This window comes from Sebastes fasciatus, chromosome 11 (genome assembly GCF_043250625.1).
Source record: "Sebastes fasciatus isolate fSebFas1 chromosome 11, fSebFas1.pri, whole genome shotgun sequence".
Classification (NCBI taxonomy): domain Eukaryota; kingdom Metazoa; phylum Chordata; class Actinopteri; order Perciformes; family Sebastidae; genus Sebastes; species Sebastes fasciatus.
In genome coordinates, this window is record NC_133805.1 from 12,321,084 (window position 1) to 12,344,616 (window position 23,533).

General features: G+C 40.1%; 3 protein-coding genes across 4 annotated transcripts in view; 1 reads left to right on the forward strand and 2 right to left on the reverse strand.

The window, feature by feature from the left end:
* LOC141776868 (phosphatidylinositol 4,5-bisphosphate 3-kinase catalytic subunit alpha isoform) overlaps positions 1-23,533 on the reverse strand; it is a 172,516-nt gene that overhangs the window by 136,648 nt on the left and 12,335 nt on the right. The gene's annotated exons all lie outside the window — the stretch shown is intronic.
* Positions 713-14,290, reverse strand: ripk2 (receptor-interacting serine-threonine kinase 2). Of its 2 annotated transcripts, none has more exons than XM_074650698.1 (11): positions 13,711-14,290; positions 11,880-12,033; positions 10,724-10,879; positions 9,928-10,085; positions 8,639-8,688; positions 8,333-8,494; positions 6,856-6,941; positions 5,282-5,383; positions 4,217-4,310; positions 3,862-4,065; positions 713-3,740 (listed from the first exon to the last, which is right to left on the reverse strand). In XM_074650698.1, exons 1-11 carry the CDS (start codon positions 13,956-13,958, stop codon positions 3,262-3,264), a joined length of 1,893 nt encoding a protein of 630 aa, XP_074506799.1. In that variant the 5' UTR covers positions 13,959-14,290; the 3' UTR covers positions 713-3,261. The 2 variants fall into 2 exon arrangements, with proteins under 2 accessions (XP_074506799.1, XP_074506798.1); XM_074650697.1 differs by having other exon boundaries at positions 4,217-4,313; positions 13,711-14,289.
* Positions 14,975-19,662, forward strand: LOC141776866 (sorting nexin-16). Its single transcript, XM_074650700.1, is given in 8 exon segments — positions 14,975-16,176; positions 16,257-16,617; positions 17,125-17,182; positions 17,185-17,210; positions 17,534-17,682; positions 17,772-17,841; positions 18,683-18,819; positions 18,907-19,662. Coding segments are annotated over 7 exon segments (951 nt in total). The 5' UTR covers positions 14,975-16,176; positions 16,257-16,275; the 3' UTR covers positions 19,076-19,662.

The following is a 23,533-nucleotide window of genomic DNA, read 5'->3' on the forward strand; positions in this document are numbered from 1 at the left end:
TTTTGTGTCTCTTTATGGTCATTTTGTGTCTCCTTGTGGTTTTGTGACTCCTTATGGTGATTTTGCATCGCTTCGTGGTGGTTTTGCGTATTCTTTGTGGTCATTTTGAGTCCCCTTGTTGTTTTGTGCCTCTTTATGGTCATTTTGCATCGCTTTGTAGTGGTTTTGCGTGTCTTTCTGGTCATTTTGCATCACTTCGTGGTGTTTTTTGCGTCTCTTAATGGTCGTTTTGCATTGCTTCGTGGTGTTTTTTGCGTCTCTTTGTGGTCATTTTGAATCCCCTTGTTGTTTTGTGCCTCTTTATGGTCATTTTGCATCGCTTTGTGGTGGTTTTGCGTCTTCTTAGTGGTCATTTTCTGTCTCCTTGTGGTTTTGTGCCTATTTCTGGTCGTTTTGCATCGCTTCGTGCTGGATTTTCGTCTCTTTGTGAACATTTTGAGTCTTTTTGTAATTGTTATGCATTTGTTTATGCTTTCAGTGACATTTAGCAGGTGAAGCCTCCCATGGTCTCAGGCCCTTTGGCCCTGCGCCCAGTAGGACAGTTCAGTACTTTATGGCTATACATAAACCCTCTTGATTCATGGCATCCCAATCAGCAGCTCTATATAGATAACACTGTATGAGCCAACTGTGCTAACAGAGTAAACATTGCCGTTGGATTAATGTTGCATAAAAAGAAACCAAGTAGAAAGAAGAAGAAAGCAGGCCGAAGTAAAAACAGAGTATCCAATTTTAATGAAGAGATTGAAACAATATATGAAAAATCCTGTCGAAACCACAGCTACACATCAACCGAACGTCATGTAACACATTATATTATTGTCTGACCAACTGACAATCATAATGACATGGACACTAAATTAGGCCGACATTTTGCAGAAGGCGATTCTACGAATATCAAATCATCACTTAACATAAACGATGCATGTTTTTAACAAGAGATCACAAATGAAAATATATATATATAAAAGATGAAACTATCATTTACAGTACAAAATATGTTACAACATATTTAAGCTATCAAATTTGTATCCTTTTTATTCAACGTTTCTTGATATGTGTAAAAGGCTTTTGCACATTGCTATAGTTGAGACCAAAAGCAGAATATATGAGGCAGTTATCAAAGACGAGGCCATACAAGTCCAACATTATGGAAACGTATCGACCTTCCTTGGCCTTCCTGTTGTCATTTAAATGATTTAATTGTGTACGATTTCTTGTTACAATGCGTCTTACTAAGAATGACCTGCTGTGGCTCATTTCCCACTGTGTTTTTTTATTGAACTGCATTAACCTTTGTGTTGTTCCCCATCATCCTGTAATGATGGAGAACAAAACAAAGCTTATTCTGTGGTGAATTTGTGGATGTACAGACAGTATATGACACAGCTACAATACTGTCATTTAAGCACCCATTTTTAGGAAAGTGAAGGCAGTGATGAAGACAGTAAGGTGCTTAATAAGATGCATACAACATACATACTTGAAAAGATCAGTCGATAAATCGATTTGTCAATAGACAATAAATTAATCTGCAACTATTTTGATAAATCGATTAATCTGTTGTTATTTTTAAACAAAAACATATTTTTTAAAATCGACTGTTTCCAGCTTCTCAAATGTGAATCTATGATAATAAACTGAATATGTTGGGAATTTGAAGATGTAAACAACATTTTCAACCATTTTACAGACCAAACGATTACTCAAGAAAATAATCATCGAATTAATCGATAATGAAAATAACCGTCCTATTACACACACATATACAAACATGGCTATAAGGAGGATTGAAGTAACAACTGTGTCATGGGAACAGAAATTATTAGTTTCTTAACTACAACGCATTTTGGCACAAAGAACATATATGCTGCTATATGTATGAATAAATGAAGTAACAACAAAACTGTATCACTTATACAGACAAACTGGTGCTACTGCCTTCATGTGAATATGTCTATTTTCTTGCATTTAACAGGATTACGCCTTGTTGAATGTTACTGTATCTCTGTATATGAGAAAAGTGTTTTATAAACAGGTGTTACTGAGCAGATTAGGAAGCACAGCTACAGTAGAAAAATCTGTACGAGTCAAGAGTGATAAACTTTATAAAGCAGGTAAACTAAAGGTTGCTACAAGCAAAAGCAGGTTGGATCTTCTCCGTTCATGTGTTGCAGTTGTGCAGAGCAGCTCAGCAGGATCGTGGATACATTTGTGACTCTGGAAGTATCCAGATGTCTCTAAAGTGAACATTAAGAATACTGAGTGGTGAGGCCACTACTGAGAAGACCAAAAGAAATCAGATCACTTTGGTCCACTTTTAAACTAGACACAGGCATGCAGACACACACGCATCCCTCTCATTCTGAGTGTTATATTTCAATCTCAACGTCCTCTTTTCTCCAAGGACTCTCTTTAGCTCAGCAGTAAAAAAAAAAAGAGGGGTAGGAACAAGAGCCCAGGCAGGGACAAAAACGTTCCATATTGTCACATGGCCGCAGTCTACCAAAATCACAACTCACTCCAACACTTCGTCAAAGACCACATACAGTAGTAGCTTGGCTCTGAAGTCATGCTTGCACACTACTTTACTCTGCGTTTTGTCACTGATTGAATATAGGTCATGTGCTTCAATACCACGACACCGTGAGGGCCACATACTCGCTCACTTCACTTCACTTTACTGTAGTTCACCCATGACTACATAATACTCATACTTACTATTAAGATTGCTTTAATAGGAATAATAAACCTTATTTTTGCTGCAGGTTTTCCAGCACGTTAACAGTCCTCCTGTCATTTACTCAGTTCAACTGAGTGTATCGAGGATGTTTGTTTTCTACAAATAAGGCTACATACACGCTCACACACACACACACATACATACTGGGCTACATAATTACACTTTCACATAATGGTAACTGAGCTTTGGAAACAAAAGCATAATGTACCAAAAGGAGAGAAACCCTGCGATAAATCCACTCAGAATGAAAGGACTATAAATAAATCACCTTATTAACATTGTTAAATAAAATCTTGTTGATTCTGATTATACAGAATAAAACCTTTTGTCTCTTGTGAGTGGATATTCTTCAAAGCCAATAGCTTAGTTTTGTAATTGTGACTCTTTTTGCTCACCCAGCCCTCAGTCTCTTTGAGGGACAGACTGACGGGAACCACGGTGACCATCTTGACGACAGCGGAACCAGTAAGACTTAAGTATAGTGTAAAGTTGTTTCCATTGTTGAGCTGTGACTGCTGCTACATGTAGGACATGGACAGCGGCGGTGCGCTGGGGGCGAGGGTAGGGGAGCTGATCTCAGGCGGGTACGGCTTCAGGCCATTTTGCTTGTTGTCGTGCAGCTTGCGGACGACGATGTGGCAGAAGTCTTCGGTGTGTCGGTGACAGTTGTCCAGGAGCTGGCGGACCTTGGCGGTGCGCGTGGTCTGGGTCACCACCAGCTCGTAATCCTCCTGCATCAGCATGCGTTTGGACAGCAGGGCGTCCAAGCTCTGGTTCAGACAGGCCTCTGTCATCTGGGCGACGATCTCCTCGCGCCGTGACGCTATCCACTGGGCGATCGGGCCTTGTGAGGGAGGGGAGTCCCACAGCGGAGGAGAGTGCCGCAGCGGAGGAGAGTGCCGCAGCGGAGGAGAGTGCCGCAGCGGAGGAGAGTGCCGCAGCGGAGGAGAGTGCCGCAGCGGAGGAGAGTAATCTGCTCCTGGAGAGTAATCTGCTGCTGGAGAGAGTCAGATTTTGATTGTACATTTTGGTATAACTTTAATTTAATTTAACTCAACTTTCCAGAACTGTATTATTATTATCACCCATTTCATCCATTATGCTTTAACTGCTTGTACCTTGTTGCCGAGGCCGAGGTTTTAGGGTGAGGTTTTCCAGCTGTGTCTCATATTCAGTGACGGGCAGGCCCGGTTTGTTGGGTATGTTCAAATCATTCATGGGCATCGCACTCTGGTAGCCGTTCAGATTGTTGACTGCGCAGTGGTCCTTCAAAGACTCAGGAGGCTCCAGACTATGAACTAAAAATGACGACGGAAGCCCGTCTTCATCAGAAAGAGTAGAAGAAGAGGTGTGACAAAGCTTATGTTATACACTGATTTTTTTTACATGAAACCTGATGCGTGGTTCTGTGAGCTTTCATAGCCACTCAGTAAATGATGCCCAAACATAAAATGCCAGTCCTGTTGTAATTACCTTTAGAAGGTGCAGCATTGCTGCTGGTGAGGGCGCCTGGTAGAGATATGTCTGTGTCCTGGGACGAACAGGAGCCTGAGCCTGAGGTGGAGCTCTCCTGTGGCAGAACAAACAGTGATGTTAAATTTCCATTTCCATACAGACATTAAAGACATAGTACTAAAAACAGTCAAGGCTTGAAGGGATACTTCAGGTGTTTTGAAGTGTTATCTACAGTAGATGATGATACGCTCCCAGCTTGGAGAAGCAGACAGGAGATACCGCACGGTAGCAAAGCAATATACTGCTGTGGACAGGGTCGGCAGCAAAACGTATTTTAGACACCTAAAAGAAAGACTCATCTAAAAAAAATCAATATCAGTTTAAAAATATGCTGTATTTAGAATATTTTCACTGCTTTAGCTTGCCGTCAGACAGCCCTTTCTGACTGTTCTTGCCAAAGCCACCAGACTCAATGGAAAAAAAACTGTAATTTTACCTCGCAGAACACGGGGGTTGCTGGTCTACCACTGCCTCGATCAGTTAGTTTTGTTTGTGTTGTTGTGTGACTTTGGTGAATCTAAACTAAACAAAGTCACACAATAATACAAGCAAGCCAACTGATTGAGGCAGTGGTAGATCAACAACTCCCCTGTTCTGCAAGGTAAAACTACCTTTTTTTTTTTTTTTTCTCAATGGAGTTTGGTTGGCGAGAGCATAGTTGACAGCTTCAGTTCCCCCGTCGGAAACATAGAGTGTATAGCTGTCTCACAGCAAGGTAAACCGATATTCCAAATATAGTGTTCACTTAAACTGATATCGATTCATTTAGGGGAGCCTTTCTTTTAGGTGGCTGAAATACGTTTTGCTGCCGGCCCCGTCCACAGCAGTACATTGCTTTGGTTCTGTACAATAACTCCTGTTTCCTTCTCCAAATTGGGGGCGTGCTACTACTGTAGGTTATACACTGAAGTACCTCGTACAACCCCATTTCAAAACACCCAAACTATCCCTTTAAATGTAGAAGTATCACAGTTTATTATTAGACTTTATCTTGATATTTCCAGACATTTCAGCTATACTGACCGGCCAGGGGCACGGCCTGTCCTTCAGCATGTTCAGGGATCCTTCGTCACTCCTCTTCTCACTCACTGTCTGGGCTGAACAACAGCCTGATGTCCGCATCAACTGTGGAGGAACAAGGAAGAAGAGGGAGATGAGTCATACTGACCGGGAAGGTTAGCAGGGAGCAATAAAATGTTAAGAATGCGTTCAATCAAATAATGCCGAAATCTGCTATCAACCCAAAGAAGACACCGTATTCCCGAACCCCCATAAACAAATGTATCTGATCACACCGTTAAAGATTAACTTCTCTAGTTCCTGGTGGAAGTTTTGCTTCCTTTCAGTGTTCGTGCTGATGGGTCCAACTGCATATCTGAATATAAAAGCTGAACACCAAATACTACTTGTTGTATATCCCAGTTCTTATCAGTTAAAAGTAATAAATAGTGACTATTTAGTAGTAGTGACACAGTTTAAAACACAAGATTAGAATACTCTATTACTCCCAAAATGATTGACATGTTTTAATAAATAGACACATTAATATAACTATTCCTTTAAACGTAGCAATTGTTTATTGCCTCTTTCACTCATCCAGATTACCACAGCCTCAGTCACGTACACACACACACACACACACACACACAAAGACCTAAAAGAGGAAGGATACAGTATGTTAAGGAAATTATGAAGTAACATTTTTGACCTTAGTCACTGCCCAATTCAAACTGTCCCAAATTACACACAGTTCAAATAAAGTCCCCACTAGTATTACCACTAACCACAGATATCATGATTTAGATGAGACTTTAGATGATGTAATAATTATTAGTTTTCGGGGAAACCAACTAAGAACATGTGTTTTGTTTCCCATAGTGCAGTTCTGTTTCATTCTCAGAGTTGCACACATTTACAACTTTCACTGTACAGTTACATTCTCCCACAGCGGGTCACCGAATTGCTGTAAAAAGGAAACACCTACAGTTTAAACTGAGAGATAAAACTGTTTCCCGTAACAGTGTGTTAGTTCATTAGCAAAGTAAAGCAACGGACAGGTTATTAATCAATACTTTAATTGATTAATAACCTGCCAGTTGCTTAATTGATTAAGTAAAATAGACAGTTTGCTTTTGTTCATTTACCAAGAAAAAACTATTTTTTTGCAAGAAGATATTTATCAATATATATAACTTGACTTTACGCTCTGGTAACTTGTGACGAGTACTAGTCGTTATTTATCAGCCAACTAATAAAACTAATAGTGACATACTGTACAATTCCAGATTTTCCTGCATATTCAAAATGACAATCTTTGGAGTATGAAGCCCGTTCTTCTAAGCACCATGTACTATACTGCTATATACCATATACTGGTGCCCCTATTCTGTTTGTCATTGTCAAAAGTGGGCAAGTCTCTTACTGTCACCATTTCCATATTCATCAGCTCAGATAAACACAACTGTGAGAAATGACCTATGGCTTCAAGGTGCCGAACATGAACCATAGTCCAACGACTCTGTTGCATGTCGTTCCCCATCTCTCTCCCCCTTCATTTCCTGTCATCTCAAAACACTTAAAAAAAAAAAGGACCTAACCTTTGATCTCTTGATCTCCAACACGGCCTCCAGGAAGTCAATTTCGTCAAACGTCCTCACCATGGGCTCCAGGTCAATCAAACACTCTGAAATGACAAAAAAAAACACGACATCGTTAATGTTATCTAGTATACTATATCTAGTCAGCAAAGTAGGACATGTTTAACTGGTATCACTTTTTCTTCCAGTCATGTGCTTTTATTCAACCACAGCTCCGTTAGCTGCAGGTGTGGTCAGCAACTTGTTAGTTGTGGTGTTATTTGTTGCTGTTATTTAGGGTACTTTTATGTACAGATGAAACTGGTGATCTTAGTTGTGGTGTTATTTGTTGCCGTTATTTAGGGTACTTTTATGTACAGATGAAAGGAGGCGGCATGGAACTGTTACACTAAATGAGTCAGTTTTATGGTTTCAATACCACAAAAAAATGTACAGATAAATCAAGACTTTCATTTCTTCTAAAGGCCCAGACACACCAAACCGACATCAAAGAACTAACGGCGATGAAGTCTGACTGTTGCGTCGCCTCATGTTGCTTTTGTCTTATCCAACAAGTTGCACTCGAACACACCGCAAAGACTACAGCTGACGGCCAGTTAGCATGTACGTTCTGCGCCTGCGTGAGATGAAATAACTCCCCACAACAACAGGTTGCGGTAGTCTGTATTCGTTATTCAAAAATGGAAACTGGAAGACCGAGGATGGCGGATATACAAGCCGCTGTTATGAAACGTACATGAAACAAAGCGGCGTTTGCCAACCATTTTAACGCCACTCTCACTCACAACTTAGCTTCATTACCGATGGACATGTCGTTGTGAAAATATCCGTGTGTTGGAATGATCAGATGAGATGAAAATGAAAAATCTGTGTGCCCTCTTGACTTTACTCGTTGACTTGCTTTCCTCACGTCCGTTTCTCTTCTCGTGCACTGATTCGTTTAAGCTGAACTGCCAATCAGAGTGAATTCTTTCAAAAACAGGCTCCGCCGCCGATTCAACATGCCGAAAACCCCACACGGGCAGACTAGAACCGACAGTACGGGACACACCGCAAAAACCAGGCCGACAGATGCTCACCAACGGCCCCAAACTGGTGCGTCAGGTCCTTAACAATGTGGAAAATACACTATGTAATGTGACTGTGTTGCTGTGACTCTGCAGTTTGTGTGTTAGTGAGAGAAAGAAGATTAGGTGCACTCAGTTTTTTGTCCTGCCAAAGATTATTGCCTGAACACATGTCACTAAGTGGTGAATGTCTATATCTTTGTCTAAATGGAAAACAACACTCATATCTATAAAGAGAACATTTCAATAATGTGACCGGAAGCTGATACTTTAGTCACTGCTTTGTCAGGGTAAAATTTAACACTGACTAGGAGGATTTGTCTGTTGCTCAACATGAAACTACGAATTTGTAAACTTCTGCCAGAAATGAATTCCTGTTGGTTCGGGTAATTTACAGTATGTGATCTTACTGAGGAAGGAAGGCCGTTCATCAGGGTTAGAGGTCCAGCCGGAGGTCATTAAATCAATGAGGGTTCCTCTGCTGGGGATGTCAGCAGGCAGACTGTCCAGAGTGATGTCAGGACGCATCCCACGCAGCACACTGAACATGATCTGCATGGGGTTGGTCACCTCTGATCGCACAAACACACAGATCAGTGATTAGTCTGGTAGCACCATGAAAGTTCACTCAAAGAACAACTGAACTGAATGAGAGAGTGACAAAGATATACATTAAAAACAAACAAACAAACAGGAGATAATAAAAAATGTGTTACCTTCAAATGGAATCTGCCTGGACAGCACTTCCCACATAATGATGGCATAGCTTCAATGTAAACATGCAGGAGAGAAACAGTTAAGGGAATTTAGAGTTACATCATTCTTTTCGACTGGTATTCCCCTTTAGAGTTAAGGGACTTTACGACAAGCTAAAGTAAGCAGAGAGGCTGCTTTGAGGAAGAACAATGATAGGTCAATCAACCTGTTGCAGCCTATTGCACAAAAACCTAAAGGGATAGTTTGGATTCTTTGAAGTGGGGTTGTATGAGGTACTTATCCATAATCAGTGTATTACCTACAGTAAATGGCGGTCGGCACACACCCAGCTTGGAGAAACAGACACTTTTGTGTTTTGAAAGGTGAGTTTGGATTCACCAAAGTCATACAATAACTCGAACAAACTAACCAATCGATGCAGCGGTAGGCCAGCAACTCCCTTGTTCTGCGAGGTAAAATGACTGTTTTTATCAATGGAGTCTGGTGGCTTTGAAGAAAGCATAGATGAATATGATAGCTTCAGTTCCCCAACAGAAAGGGCTGTCTCACGGCAAGGTGAAAATATTCTAAATATAGCGTAGCCGTAAAATGATTTTTGTAGGTGGGCCTTCCTTTTGGGTTGGTAAAATACGTTTTGCTGCTGCTCCCTTAAAAGGCAGTACATTGCTTTGCTCCCGTGCTGGTATTCCTGTCTGCTTCTCCAAGCTGGAGGTGTGCCGACCGACCATTCGCTGTAGGTAATACACTGACTATGGATAAGTACCTCATACAACCCCACTTCAAAACACCCGAATTACCCCTTTAAGAGACTGCACCAGTCACAATCCAGAAGAGATTCATATTCAGCCACAGAGGACAATGAATTTCTTGTATTGTTTTACTTCTTTCATCACAGCCACCACTCCCTCTTTCTGACAGATTCTTGCTATCAGCCCATTTTCCCAGTATGGCTGGCAGATTTCGTAACTGGCACAAAACGCTCCACTGTTCTGTGGTACACTGGTATTCTAACAATCCAACAACCCCATGAGGGAACGCTGTCACACCTCGCCAGTCAGGAAAATCTGCTCAACAAACATTTACTCTATCAGAGTTCAAAAACTGTGCAATGATGTCATTGAGAGTTCATCCGCTCACAGATTCTGCACAATAATTTGACCACTGACCAATAGACATCAAATACAAAAAATATATTTAGATGGGACTCATGTGGTAGATACTAAAACCAAACCCAGATTAATGGAGAATGTCTATTGTCCAACCTAGTTATTGAGGTTTTGTGCCTCACCTGTACATGTCGTGTTTCACATCAGCCCGGCGGCTCTTGGATGGTTCGTACTTCTCAGGGGGCATGTAGATCACTGTGCCCCCCATCTCTGTGGGCTTGGACCCCGAGCCTTTACTGACGGACAGCTGCCGCCACTTTGAAAGGCCAAAGTCAGCGATCTGGACGGAACAACAGGAGAACATTAACATTATTTGATCATTCTACATATATGATTTTTTAAAGTGTTTTAACGCTGTTTTTCTTGGATCAGCTTTTTCTTTTATCAATTAAAGAAAACTGATTGGGGCTCCAAGAACATTAGCTATGTTGTGGGAGAATTGTTTATTAAAGTGGGAGCTACTAAGACACACATTGTTTATTAGCACATGCTTTTGAAGCAGCACTTTTTCTACAAGGTAAGTGGACTACAATTATTCAAAGAAATAATAATTAGGGCTGAAACTAATAAATATTTTCATTGTCAATTAACTTGCTGATTATTCTCTCAACATTTTGTCTAAGAATCATGAAAAATTACCATTATAATTTCCCAGAGCCCAAGATGACATCCCCAGACTGATTTTATCAGAGCAACAGTCCAATTCCCTTAGATATTCAGTTTACTATTATATACTGTATGCTAAAGCAGAAAATCCTCACATTTCAGCACCATTAACCAGAGATTTTGTTTTTTAATTTTGCTTGAACAAACATGGGACTTCACTGACAACCAGACTCAGTTACACCCACACTCAGATGTTTCCTTCCTGTCACACATCCAGTTCATACTGTATCAAAGTCTTGCTGGCACACATACCTTAACGTGAAATTCCCCATCCAACAGTATGTTCTGCGTCTTTAGGTCATGATGTAAGAGGGGAGGGTTCATGTTGTGAAGGAAGTTAACCCCCAGGGCAATCTCATACAGGATCCTCAGTCGCAAAGGCCAGGCAAGCCCGGGGTACATGTCCTTCTGTAGGCAGAGATAACAGACCCGGTGTAAACATGTAAATAAGAGCGTTTAAGCAAGTGCAGAAGGAGAGGAGGTATTATACTACTACAAAACAAAGCAATGCAAGAGCACAAACTAAGGGTGGAGGAAATTTACTTGGGCAGCAAATAACTAGTTATTAGTTAGTTCAATTGTCAATTAATTGATTAATTGTTTGGTCTATAAAATGTCAGAGAAAAATGTCTATCAGTGTTTCCCAAAGCCCAAGATGACGTCCTCAAATGTCTTGTTTTGTCCACAACTCAAATATATTCAGTTTACTGTCATAGAGGAGGAAAGAAACCAGAAAACATTCACATTTAAGGAGCTGGAATCAGAGAATTTGTACTTTTTTTTTCTTAAAGAATTACTTAAACCGATCAATGGATTATCAAAATAGTCGTTGCACCTCTAAAATTTACTGCACCAAGACAAGTGGGAATTTCCCCAAACTAAATGTGACTGCTTTACTTTCTCTTCCCTTTATTGTTTCAAAGTTTCATCAGACTGTGAATACTTCCAAGTTGCGATTTTGATTCTGTCCAACAATCATGAATGCCAGAGCTAGAGCTAGAGCTAGAGCTAGAGCTAGAGCTAGAGCTAGAGCTAGAGCTAGAGCTAGATGGAGCAGCTTGCCAAAAAACAACCAAAAACAACAAAGAGACTCCTTCTCTTCAGCCATTTTGGCAACAAAAGAGCAGAAACAAGAACTGTATAACGTTCTCGACATTTGTGACTGTGTCACTTGACTAAATACAGAATACTTTTTAATCCTTTTTGTCTCTGTTTAGTTACATTTTAGCTCTCCTTTCATGAGTGAAAGAGGAAAACAATATAAAGGCCAAGGAAAGCTGCTGTCTTTTTCATCCTGAATCCATATTAATTCTTTAAGATTGAGTTTTGGATTATGATGTTAGGACTGGATCAGTTTCTGAATGAACAACTCTCAGCATTACGCAATGACCTGATGACATATAGCTACCTCGTGGAGCAACAGGTCCAGAGAGCCATTGCTCATAAACTCGGTGACTATGCAGAAAAACTCTGGCTCGTTGCAGATCCCGAATATCTGGATGATGTAGTTGAACCTGGCTTTGTGGAGCACCTCGGCCTCCTTCAGCAGGCAGTTCCTCTCTCTGAAACACAGAGTCACGGTTTACTCTCACACAAAGTGATAAAAATGCCAAAACAGTGAGGACATTTCCTGTGTTGTGGGTGTACACAGAGGTACGGGAAGCACGCCAAAGAAACTAACATCATTATCACTATATTAAAATAGCAAACGTATGCCAAATCATAAAATGATCCATGCAATGACACATGTTCCACTTTTATGTGTTAGCTGAGGCCAAAGTATTTATTGTGTCTAACAAAACACTTTAATATGTTAGTTTTTTAAGTTCAATTAAGTACTCAGAATCATTCATTTAGACTACAAAAACGTGTAGAATAATAATATTAATGAAACATATCATCACAATATGATCTAGTTGAAATAAATGAATGCTAATAGTTTAGTTTTTACAGTTATTGCCCCCCCCCCCCATAACTGTCATTGCATCATTACACAGGAGAGTAAGGGGGTCACCCAACTCTTTAAATGTGTGGATGTGAGTAAGTTTCACTTGAAGCTCAACTGCAGGAAGGCAGAGTGAGTATGGCATCTAGAGACAAACCAGGCAGCTGGTTCAAAGAGAAAGCAATGAAACAACTCCTGGGACACAACAATAGCACCTATTAAAGTCTGATCGATTAATCGGCCAAACCAATATATCAGTATCGGCATACAGTAATACTGTATATCGGCCGATAAGTTACAAGAAATAATAGTAAAGAAATACCAAGAAATGTTTAATATGACTTAGAAACTGGCTCTCCTGTCTGTTTTTGTTGATATATATCAGAAATGAGGCATGATACACACCCCACAGAAGTCTGTATGGCTGACATGCATGAGGTTTGTTCACCTGAGCTGCAGGAAGGCAGAGTGATAATGTCATCCACAGACAGGGCACTGAAACAACACCTGGGTCACTATGAATATACATCTGATTCAAATGTACCTGCAGGCCTCACATTTGATTCACACTGACACCAGTTCAAGTCTTGATGCTCTGATGTTCACCTTAGACAGTTTTCCTGTGACTGCACAGTCACATTGATGCTAACTTTTCTGTAAAAAATGTCACTGGAATAACACAATTTGAGTGTATAGTAAGGGAGTCACAGTCCTCTCAAAAATAAAATAAAAAATGTACCCTAAAATAATTATATATGTGTAGTGCAGTCACTTGATGCTAACTCTTCTGTAGAAAATGTCACTGTAATAACACAATGTAATTTTCTGTTTAACTTAGGCTATCTTTAAATTTTACTGTAGTTAAGATGACTCCCAAACAGTGCATTATAATGGCCTAAATTGTTATTTGAGGTGGTCACTATTGACCATCTCATGTGGATGAGAGCAAGTTTGTTCACCTGAGCTGCAAGAAATCAGAGTGATTATGTCATCCATAGACAGGGCAATGAAACAACACCTGTGTCACTACAGTATGAATATACATCTGATTCAAATGTAACCTACAGGCCTCACATTTGATTCACACTGACACCAGTTCAAGTCTTGATGCTCTGATCTTCACCGTAGACAGTTGATGCTAACTTTTCTGTAAAAAATGTCACTGGAATAACACAATGTAATTTTCTGTCTGTCTTTAAATATACTGCAGGTAAAATGACTTCCAAACAGTGCATTACATGGCCTAAATGGTTATTTTGAGGTGGTCACTATTGACAACACAAGGTATATTTACCTTTCTCCAACAGGACAGTCGAGTTTCAGGCACTTGATGGCCACAGTGGTCCTCCAGTCGGAGTGCTGCGCCTTGAACACGGTGCCGAAGCCGCCTCTGCTCAGGTAGTACAGGTCGGTGAGCTTCTGGTAGGGGATCACCGGCAAGGTGCTGGTCAGACTGCCGATGTTCATACAGCCCATAGCCGCCATGTGCGGCTCCATAGCAGTCTGGGAGCCGTTTACGGGGAGTCTCTGAGGGTTTATCATCCAACTAGGTCAGCAGAACACTGAAAGTAGAACTGCCCCTTTTTTGGTGCACTGCAATGAGTAAGAGCTTCTTCATTCACACACATGCCATCATGTCTCTGACTGCTAGCTAAGAGAAGCTAAAGTAGCGGCTGAAAAACAGCAACCGATAAATGGTTCAGATAAACACAGAGCACACAACGGGTAGAATTAAATATATGAGCTTACACTTGCCCGTTAATTCGTGTAATGCTGCCAAACTGCCTCTAACCAGCTGTCAAAGAGGAAGAACAACAACAGTGAGCCGCCTGAGCGCCGCTGTCATTTAAGGCAGGTGGGTTTGTTGTTGCTAATGACGACACGCTTCCGGGTTCTTGCGTGATGCGTTCAAGTAACATACGTTTAAAGCAGATTCAGACCGTTGGACTGGAGTGTGGAGCAGTAGATTGGCAGGAACAAATAAAATAAAATAAATAAAATAAAATAAAATAAAATAAAATAAAATAAAATAAAATAAAATAAAATAAAATAAAATAAAATAAAATAAAATAAAATAAAATAAAATAAAATAAAATAAAATAAAATAAAATAAAATAAAATAAAATAAAATAAAATAAAATAAAATAAAATAAAATAAAATAAATAAAAAAATTAAAATAATAATAATAATAATAATAATAATAATAATTAAATTCTCTCCATTATTCCTGTTGCCCTTAAGTAATTAATTAGAAGATTGTGTACTTTCTTAGATGTCTTTCCTAGCAGATTCCCCATTGTAATATTTCCATCATCTACTCCTGATAGCAATTCCCTTCTTTCTTTGTCATATTTGTTGCACTCTATGAGAACATGCTTGACAGTTTCTGGTTTATTACAGTGCGTGCATTAGTTAAGTTGGGTGCTTGCCTATTCTATTGAGTGTTTGGTTTAATCCTGTATGTCAAGATGGGTAATGACCATCTCTTCCCTTGGTCTCCTGCTCTGTATTCCACCAGCTCCTACATGTTTCTGAATACTGTACAGATGTCTCCCTGTGTCACTGAGTTTAATTTGTTTGTTTGTTTGTTTGTTTATTTAGATCCCCATTAGCTTTTGCATAGCAGCAGCTATTCTTCCTGGGGTCCACATAGTTTACATGGTGACAATACAAAAATACACATTCACACTACTCATCACACACTAAGAGAACACATCGTAATACACGTCAACTGTAGTTTAATTTGATTGTGGTTTTCCCAAACAGACCTCTGAGCACACACACAACCTTTCAAAAGAGGAATTACAAGATAGAGGCAAACCCAAATATGACGATGGTGTGTTGATAGGTTGTTTTAATGACTTCATTGTTTAGACTTCATTTTTGTTTCACTTTCGTTGGAAGTAGAAAAAAAAAGAAAGCCGTCAGAGCTTAAACACAACTGTTGGAATTTCCCAAACGTGGGGCTTTCCTGCAAGGTCAAATGAGCCTCACATCATTCCCTGCCTTGTTTTTATATATTTTTCATTGTGCTAATATAAAAAAAAAAAAGCCTCACATCTCTAACAACTACTCTAGGACTGTGATTAATTTAATGCAGTGTTTCACTTATTTTATACATCCTGCTCTAGGTAGAACTTGAGAAGACCATACACAGACAATGAGCAGACAATATAGAACACAAAAACAAGTTCCTAATAAATTCCAATAAAACGTCACACTAATCCTGTGGGATGACATAGTTACATCATAGAAGACTAAAAAGTAAAATACCATAATGTCACTAAGGCCTGTCCATACACTTCCTGTAATGTTATAATGACCTTATTGTGTTATCAAATTACTTTATGTATCATTACTTACAATTGTATCATAGAAAAATACTGATTGAATATATTTCCAATCATAATATTATTACTAGATGTTAATGTTAGTGTTCGCAGGGTTTTTAAAATTATGTTTTGTAGGTGTGTGCTTTATTGAAACAGGAAGAGAACCTTCCTGTCTGGATGTATCTTGACCGTACTGAAGTACATGATTCACTGAAGCCTGTGTTTGCCTTGTCCCCCTTGTAATCTGAAACCCCTGTGAAGTAGAGGGTGTCAATAAATCAGTAACCATGTTAAACTGCTGCTTACGTGGAACGTGCCGAGAGTTTTTGATGATCCAGCAAGACTATCAACAGGACAGCACAGTCCAGGCAAGAAACTTGAATCAAAGAAGCGCTGCTGTTCGTTCTTCCAGCTCTGACAGACAGATGTAGGTAGGCTCCTATACTCTGTGTGTCCTTGTGCGTTCCTGTTTTTATATTAACTCTCTATGCTTGTTAATATTTGAAGCTAACCAGGATCACCACAGATGGCTGCCCCCTTTGTTCCAGTCCCATTCCCGGTGGATTGGACTGGAGCGTGCAGGTCCTGGACGAAAAGTGGGTGTCTTGTACATTCTACGTCTTCAGTGGACTGTGAGCGCTCACCTCCAGGAAGTATTTCATGGGTGAGAGGGGCTGGACCCTGGGCTTTTACTGCAGTTGGGCCTCCCACCCCAGATGACTCCTGGGCTGGACCCAGAGGAGGCATGTTGGATGGGTCATCCACACTGCAGGAGTGTGAGGGGCGCCTCAAGGATAGCTGGGTGGAGAGACCCATCACCCCGATACTGTTGGGCTACGAGATCCTGGAGGAGAGGGCAAAGTTCACGGTAAGGATTTAACAGGTCTCGCCATTTCAACTTTATTGTAAATCCATCAGTGAAAACAAAAAAAGATGGGTTTCCAAAAGTGTGTGATACATTGTATTTTTAGGTAAAAGCCTTGCTCGACACTGGTATAGTGATGAATGGATGGATGGATGTGCATTTTTAAAAACACATGGACTTTGTCTGACAATGTATGGGATGTCACACTAACATTATATGACTTGTTATCTTGAAAAAGCATCCATAACGTGCGTTGCACAATACTGTTGAAAGAGCAAAATCAGTCACAGTCACAAGTGTGAGCACGTCAGTACGTTTTGCAACAGCAGCTGCACATAAAATCCCCCAGTTTCAGAGGATGTTCTATTTGTGTCTTAACTGGCTAAGACACTCACTACTACTACTACAACTAGAACAGCTCACTACTCTACTGGGTATAAACTGTACAGACGCTCTCTCTGATATCACGGCTCATCTGTGGCGTCTGCGTTGGCCTCTAATGTGTTGTAGGTTTATAAGATCCTGGTGACGGGGAGTCGAGGAGACAGCTGGGTGATCTTCAGAAGATACACGACTTCTGCAGGCTCAATGACAAGGTGAGAACCAATCATACAACTCCATCACTAGATGATGAGATGCTATGTATGCAGCATGAGGGTGTGAAATGACAAACCATGAAATTCCCACAACGGTAAGATAAACCTGGTCTTTGTTCAAGGAAAGATCTGCAGGGTTGATATAGTTTGCTGCTTCCAAACATTGTATTTAGTCCAGTTAACATTACAGTCATCTTGTCTACACCTCAGTTTGAGTGCTTTTGGCATCATGAACCACTACCATCTTTCACTCTCACTGATATGATGTTGTTGCCATACTTATTTTATGTTCTCTTCCCCTTTCGTTCGTTGCTTCGCTGCAGCTTAAAGAGCTGTTTCCCAACCGTCGTCTAGCCCTGCCTCCGAAACGTTGGTTCAAAGACAACTATGGCGAGGAGCTTCTTGAGGAGAGGCAGCACGGGCTGCAGACATTCCTGCAGAACCTGATGTTACACAAAGATGTCATCAGCAGGTGTGTGTTCTGCCGATAAGACGTCTTTCAACACTTCTTCAGAGATCAGCTTTGTTTGATTTGTAATTTTTAATCTATTTGCTTCTCAGCGAAGCCGTCAGACACTTCCTGTGTTTGGTTGACCCGCCGAGTCCATTTGACAGTCTGGAGGAAAGTAGGGTGAGGTCACTTTCTTCACAATAATATTGTCTCTAGAGGTCAAAAGGTCAAGACTTTTGTCTGGTAATAGGGTGACCAGATCCCAACAAACCAAATGTGGGACAAAGAGTATGTTTGTGTGGGACAATGTGGGACACGTTACCAAGGCTGAGAGGTAGTCTACAATGTTGATATGATGTCTATCTAACTTAAATAATAAACATTTCTATTCTGCCCCTTATCTTGTAACATTTCTAAGCTTTGCCCGAATGCATCCATAGATCGGCACATCTCCTTTTGACCCGCACGTTTCTTGTGATACTCACATGAACTGTGTCGCTTCATTTCGTATTCTCCCCCTGTGTGAAATTGAAAAATAACTGGCAAATTTCACAAAAAAACCTGAGAATCACCTTCCACCAGCTTATAAATACTTATAAGTAGTTTCACAGTCTTTGTTGTAGCTGCTCTTCCTTTTCTTTGTGGTAGTTCCCATCATATTCCGCCAAAATCTGCAAAGCTTGTGACTTTGCGGTGACTCTCAATTTTCTCCGTTGGGCATAGCGTAGCAAAGACGGTCAAATGTTAACCTGCACTTGACCCACGTGTGCGCAGTTTGACAGTAAACACAGCCCCGTGATGAAAGCCTTCCCTGATGTCTTCACAGCCATTGGACAAAAGTTAAAAAAAAACATCTGTCCTACAGTAGTTTGACTTTTGAAAACTAGAGCCGATGAAAATGTGGGACATCGTTTCAATATGTGGGATGTGGGACAAGAGATAAAAATGCTGTGCAGTCCCTCGTAAAGTGGGACACCTGGTCACCCTATCTGGTAACCACTGGCTGTTGCTGTGAGTACAGGCCTTTTGTGAGACTCTGGAGGAGACGAACCATCGTCTTCAGAGGGAACTCCTTGAAAATCAAAGAGAGGTTGACACTTTAAAGAAGACCCTGGAGGAGAAGGAAAACCACATCAGCCTCCTGGTGAAGAAAAACAAGTATGCACAGAAATAGTACAATAATAGAGTAGTAATAGAATAGTTAATGTACTGTACACTGTATTGAAATGATTTCCTCTCACACAGATCCCTGTCACTTTCTTCAGAGAGCTTCAAGAGTCCTCGCCAGCTAACAGCAACGATAGCCACGGACACACACAGAGAAGGAGGCACAGGTGTGGATGGATTTAAGCAGAAACACACAGATGGAAATGAAGATGAGGGCGATGACAGACGGAGGACATTCTCTAACTGAGGTTGTCAACGCATCAACAATCCTTTAGTCCTCCTATATTTAGTCTTCATGTCCTTATCTCATCCCCAATTTTACTGGCAGCTGATGTAAAAACTAGAAAATGTCAAATTCAACATGAATTCATAAAGACAAAATGACCAGAGGGTGGCAGTGTATTAGCAGTTTCCAAAGATAAATCTACTGCACCTGAATGAAAGGGATGCTGTGGACTTGATGTTCTGTTCTCGTTGCACACACAAAAGGACGTCTCTCTAAACCCTGAACTCAGATCTCCTTGCTGATTGGGCTGACATGTTTACCTCTCAAAGAGTGAAAAGCAGTTTTACAATAAGTGAATGAAAACCTCATTCATGCCAGCCTCATTGTCAGACTGCAGAGCCATTTCACTTCATTCATTCTATTTGTGTCACAGAACAGACGACAGACGTGGGCAGTGATTCAGAGGTCTGGGACCAGGCTGCATTCATACTGCACATCATTTCATTTATATTGTAGGCTTCAATGAAAACATACATTATGACAAAAAAACAACAACTGAATGAGAATTAAACATGCTAGAGAAAAGGGTCTAAGGAGGATATATATATATATATATATATATATATAGTATATATATATATATATTTATATATATATATGTATATATATATATATATATATATATATATATATATATATATATATATATATATATATTTGGGTGGGTTTCAAAGACATTTCTTGAATTGGCTGATAAACTCAATGATCTTTGGTCTCACTTAGCTAACCAGTATAATATTGTTTTGAGATGGACAGGACCTAGAGTAACAAAAACTAACATACATACATTAGTACACAGAATTGAATAGGGATGGCCTGAATAACGTAATGCACAGCAGACTATAGGACATTTTTTCTGGAAATATTATGACTTTAATCTTGTAATATTACAACTTTTTTTCTCTCAAAAGTGGTTTATAAATGAATTCAAATTAATTAATGTATCATTGATGTGAATAGGTGCCACATGCACATTTAAAGAGGTTACTTCCCCAAATAAAAGACTCAATAGAAGATGGAGGAGTAAATCATGCCTACATGTGTGCTGCACAGCAGGGAAGACAGAAATATTTGAATGCAATACAGAATGCCTGAGAGTCTTACAGCATTATATTCCATTATATTTTTACATTTTGAATAGGGCTGTCAATCGATTAAAATATTTGATTGTGATTAATCGCATGATGGTCCATAGTTAATCACGATTAATTGCAAATTGATCACACATTTTGTATCTGTTCAAAATGTACCTTAAAGGGAGATTTGTCAAGTATTTAATACTCTTATCAACATGGGAGTGTTGACAAATATTGTCCAGAAACCCTCACAGGTACATTTAGCATAAAAAAATATGCTCAAATCATAACATGGTAAACTGCAGCCCAACAGGCAACAACAGCTGTCAGTGTGTCAGTGTGCTGACTTGACTATGACTTTCCCAAAACTGCATGTGATTATCATAAAGTATACAGCATGTCTGTAAAGGGGAACCCATTTTCATCGACATACCTTGAGGTCAGAGGTCAAGGGACCCTTTGAAAGTGGCCATGACAGTTTTTCCTCGTTAAAATTTAGCACAAGTTCGGAGCGTTATCTAACCTCCTTCCCGACAAGTTAGTATGACATGATTGATACAAATGGATTCCTCAGGTTTTCTAGTTTCACATGATACTAGTATCTTCACTAGCTTTAAAACTGAGCCCGTAACCGCCGAAAGATCGATTGCGTTAAAGAAATTAGTGGCGTTAAAACAAATTTGCGTTAACTTTTACAGCCCTAATTTTTGAAGAATTTTGACAACAAAAAAAGACTTTCACTTAGACACCAATGACTCGTGACTTCACTTGGACTTGAGCCTATTGACTTGGAATAACTCCCCCATGGCCAAAGATGAAAGATCATGTTGTAAAAAGTGTGCAGTGAATCACACCTTCTTGGCAACTGCCGATACTTTAAATCAATCCCACAGCAGCCAATCGCAGGAAGGAAAGGTGCAGACCAGCAGGCAAACAAAGTAATTACGTTTTTAAGACCTGAAACACAAAGTTTAGGACTTGGACTTGACTTGGAACTTCAATCCAAGAATTGCAAAAAACAATGACACTCTCCCAGGTAAAGAAACGTCTTAACTTAGCTGTTATCTACAGTGTTGGTGCATCTATTATAACACCTGGGAGTGACAGCAGGATTCTGTTTGCTTTTAATAGTGATGGTTTGTTAACATCTGGATCACAGACTGTGTCTTTAACATTTAATATGTCATATACTGATAGTTAGTAGTGACAGTCTTGGAGACGCATGTTCTGCTGTGAAGTGAATCCCACACTCACTAAAGGCCAAACGTCCAGAAGCTCGGCTAAGGGAGGGAAAAGCTAACGTCAAAATGATGGAAAACAGTTATGTGGATTTCCATTTTTCATCCTTAACAGCAAATCCGTCTCCTACTTGGAATCAGCGATTTTGCACTCCCCAAGAATACCTGACCATAAATAGAAATTACACAGTCAGTCGAGATACAAGTTCATCATAATGCCCATAAATGGTGCCCAAAAGATGTCAGAATCTGTAGATTTATAAACAGCTGAACAAAAAGGCATTGGACCATCCTCTTTACAGATTACTCCGCAGGGTTTCATCGCACATAATAACCAACATGACAAGACATCAAAGACTTACTGCAATATTAATATAGACCACTTACTTCATCCATTTCATGTATCCATGAGAGCCAGACAAGAGTACAGACAGAAAGGTTATCAAAATGTTTCCTGACCTGTAATATGTAAACTTTTTCTGTTGCTTTCAACAGCTCAGATGTTGAAGTAATAGGTTTCACACCTGCAGGACTCACAATGGAGAACGCTCGCTCATTTTGCCAGATTGTTGTGTGGCAGTTCTTTGGGCGAGAAAACCTCGTCAAGCTTCGAGTCCATCTCAAAGCAACATACAGCCACATCATTGAAGGCTTCCACTGTGATACTGGTGGTGCACATGATTCTGATTATGGAGGTTATGTGGAGCCCAGTTTGCATGGTGGGATTAGTCCATTAGGATTGTTTGGGGAACAATTGTTATGAAGGCCCCTGTTGACCCCTTTGTTCCTCCCACATTCTTTGCATTATGTGAGTATCCTGTTGCCTTCTACCTATCATGAACCCATGCAGTGCACACAGCTACATGCCAGATTCATTATATTATAAACTTGACCCACAGAAAAGGACAAGTCCTCCTATTCTGGAATACTATCTGGGATTATTTTTTTTAATTAGTTTGTGATTTGATTAAGATTAATTTAGGAATATGTTCCATGTAAAATAGGTTTTGAAATTAGATTTTGACACAACAGCCCCTTCAGTGGCCCCTTAAACGCATTTACAATAAAGCAGTCAAACAATAAAACAATAAAGATTTGGAGGCACTGGAGGTTTGTGGCCACGGGGCAGTGGCCTCCCAAGTTTGTAATCGAACCTTGCTGTTCAGCACTTTGGTCTGTTCTTACAGATGCATGCAAGATATTTTAGACTGGTCGGTATTGTTAGGCCTGTCTTACATTTGCACTTGTATTGCAAGCAGCTTCACAAAAATAAAGACAGACTTATTTTCAGCCTGGAGAGTTAGCCACACGACCAGCAGACTAACTCAGAAAAAGGGGGAAAACATGGCTCATAATGCTGTGCTTTACTAACAGTTTTGTATTGTTACTCTCTTTGCTGAATTTTCATCATAAAGTGGGCATGTCTGTAAAGGGGAGACTCGTGGGGACCCAGAGAACCCATTTTCATTCACATAACTTGAGGTCAGAGGCCAAAGAACCCCTTTGAAAATGGCCACGACAGTTTTTCCTCGCCAAAATTTAGCGCAAGTTTGGAGCGTTATTTAACCTCCTTTGCGATGAGATAGTATGACATACCAATGTTGATACCAATGGATTCCTTAGGTTTTTTGTTTCATATGGTGTCAGAATCTTTACTCTCACACTTTAAAATTGAGCCCGGTACAACCTCTGGAAGATTGATTACGTTGATGCGTTAAAGAAGTTAGTGGCGTTAAAACAAATTTGCATTAACGTTTCATAATCGTGTTAACTTTGGCAGCCCTAAAACCAACTTTTTGCTATGTAAAGATATATACAGGAGTGTTGAGAGCCGTGTGGAGGCAAGAGAAATGCTCCCAATCTCGCATTTAGCATCTTTAACCAATGAAATGAGAGAGGGAACAGTCTTCACCCAGAATTCATTGCATATTAGTCCTACTTCAAATAATCAAGAACTAGACAGCTTTGTGCAACAGGTGGATTTAGACGTCTATCTGAAGTCTGACGATTAGTTCAACCTAATCAAAGTCTTTCTTTGTGGAACCAGCCTATACACTGGATCTGTTTGATATCGACCTGCATGTGATCTATTCCACCATTATTAG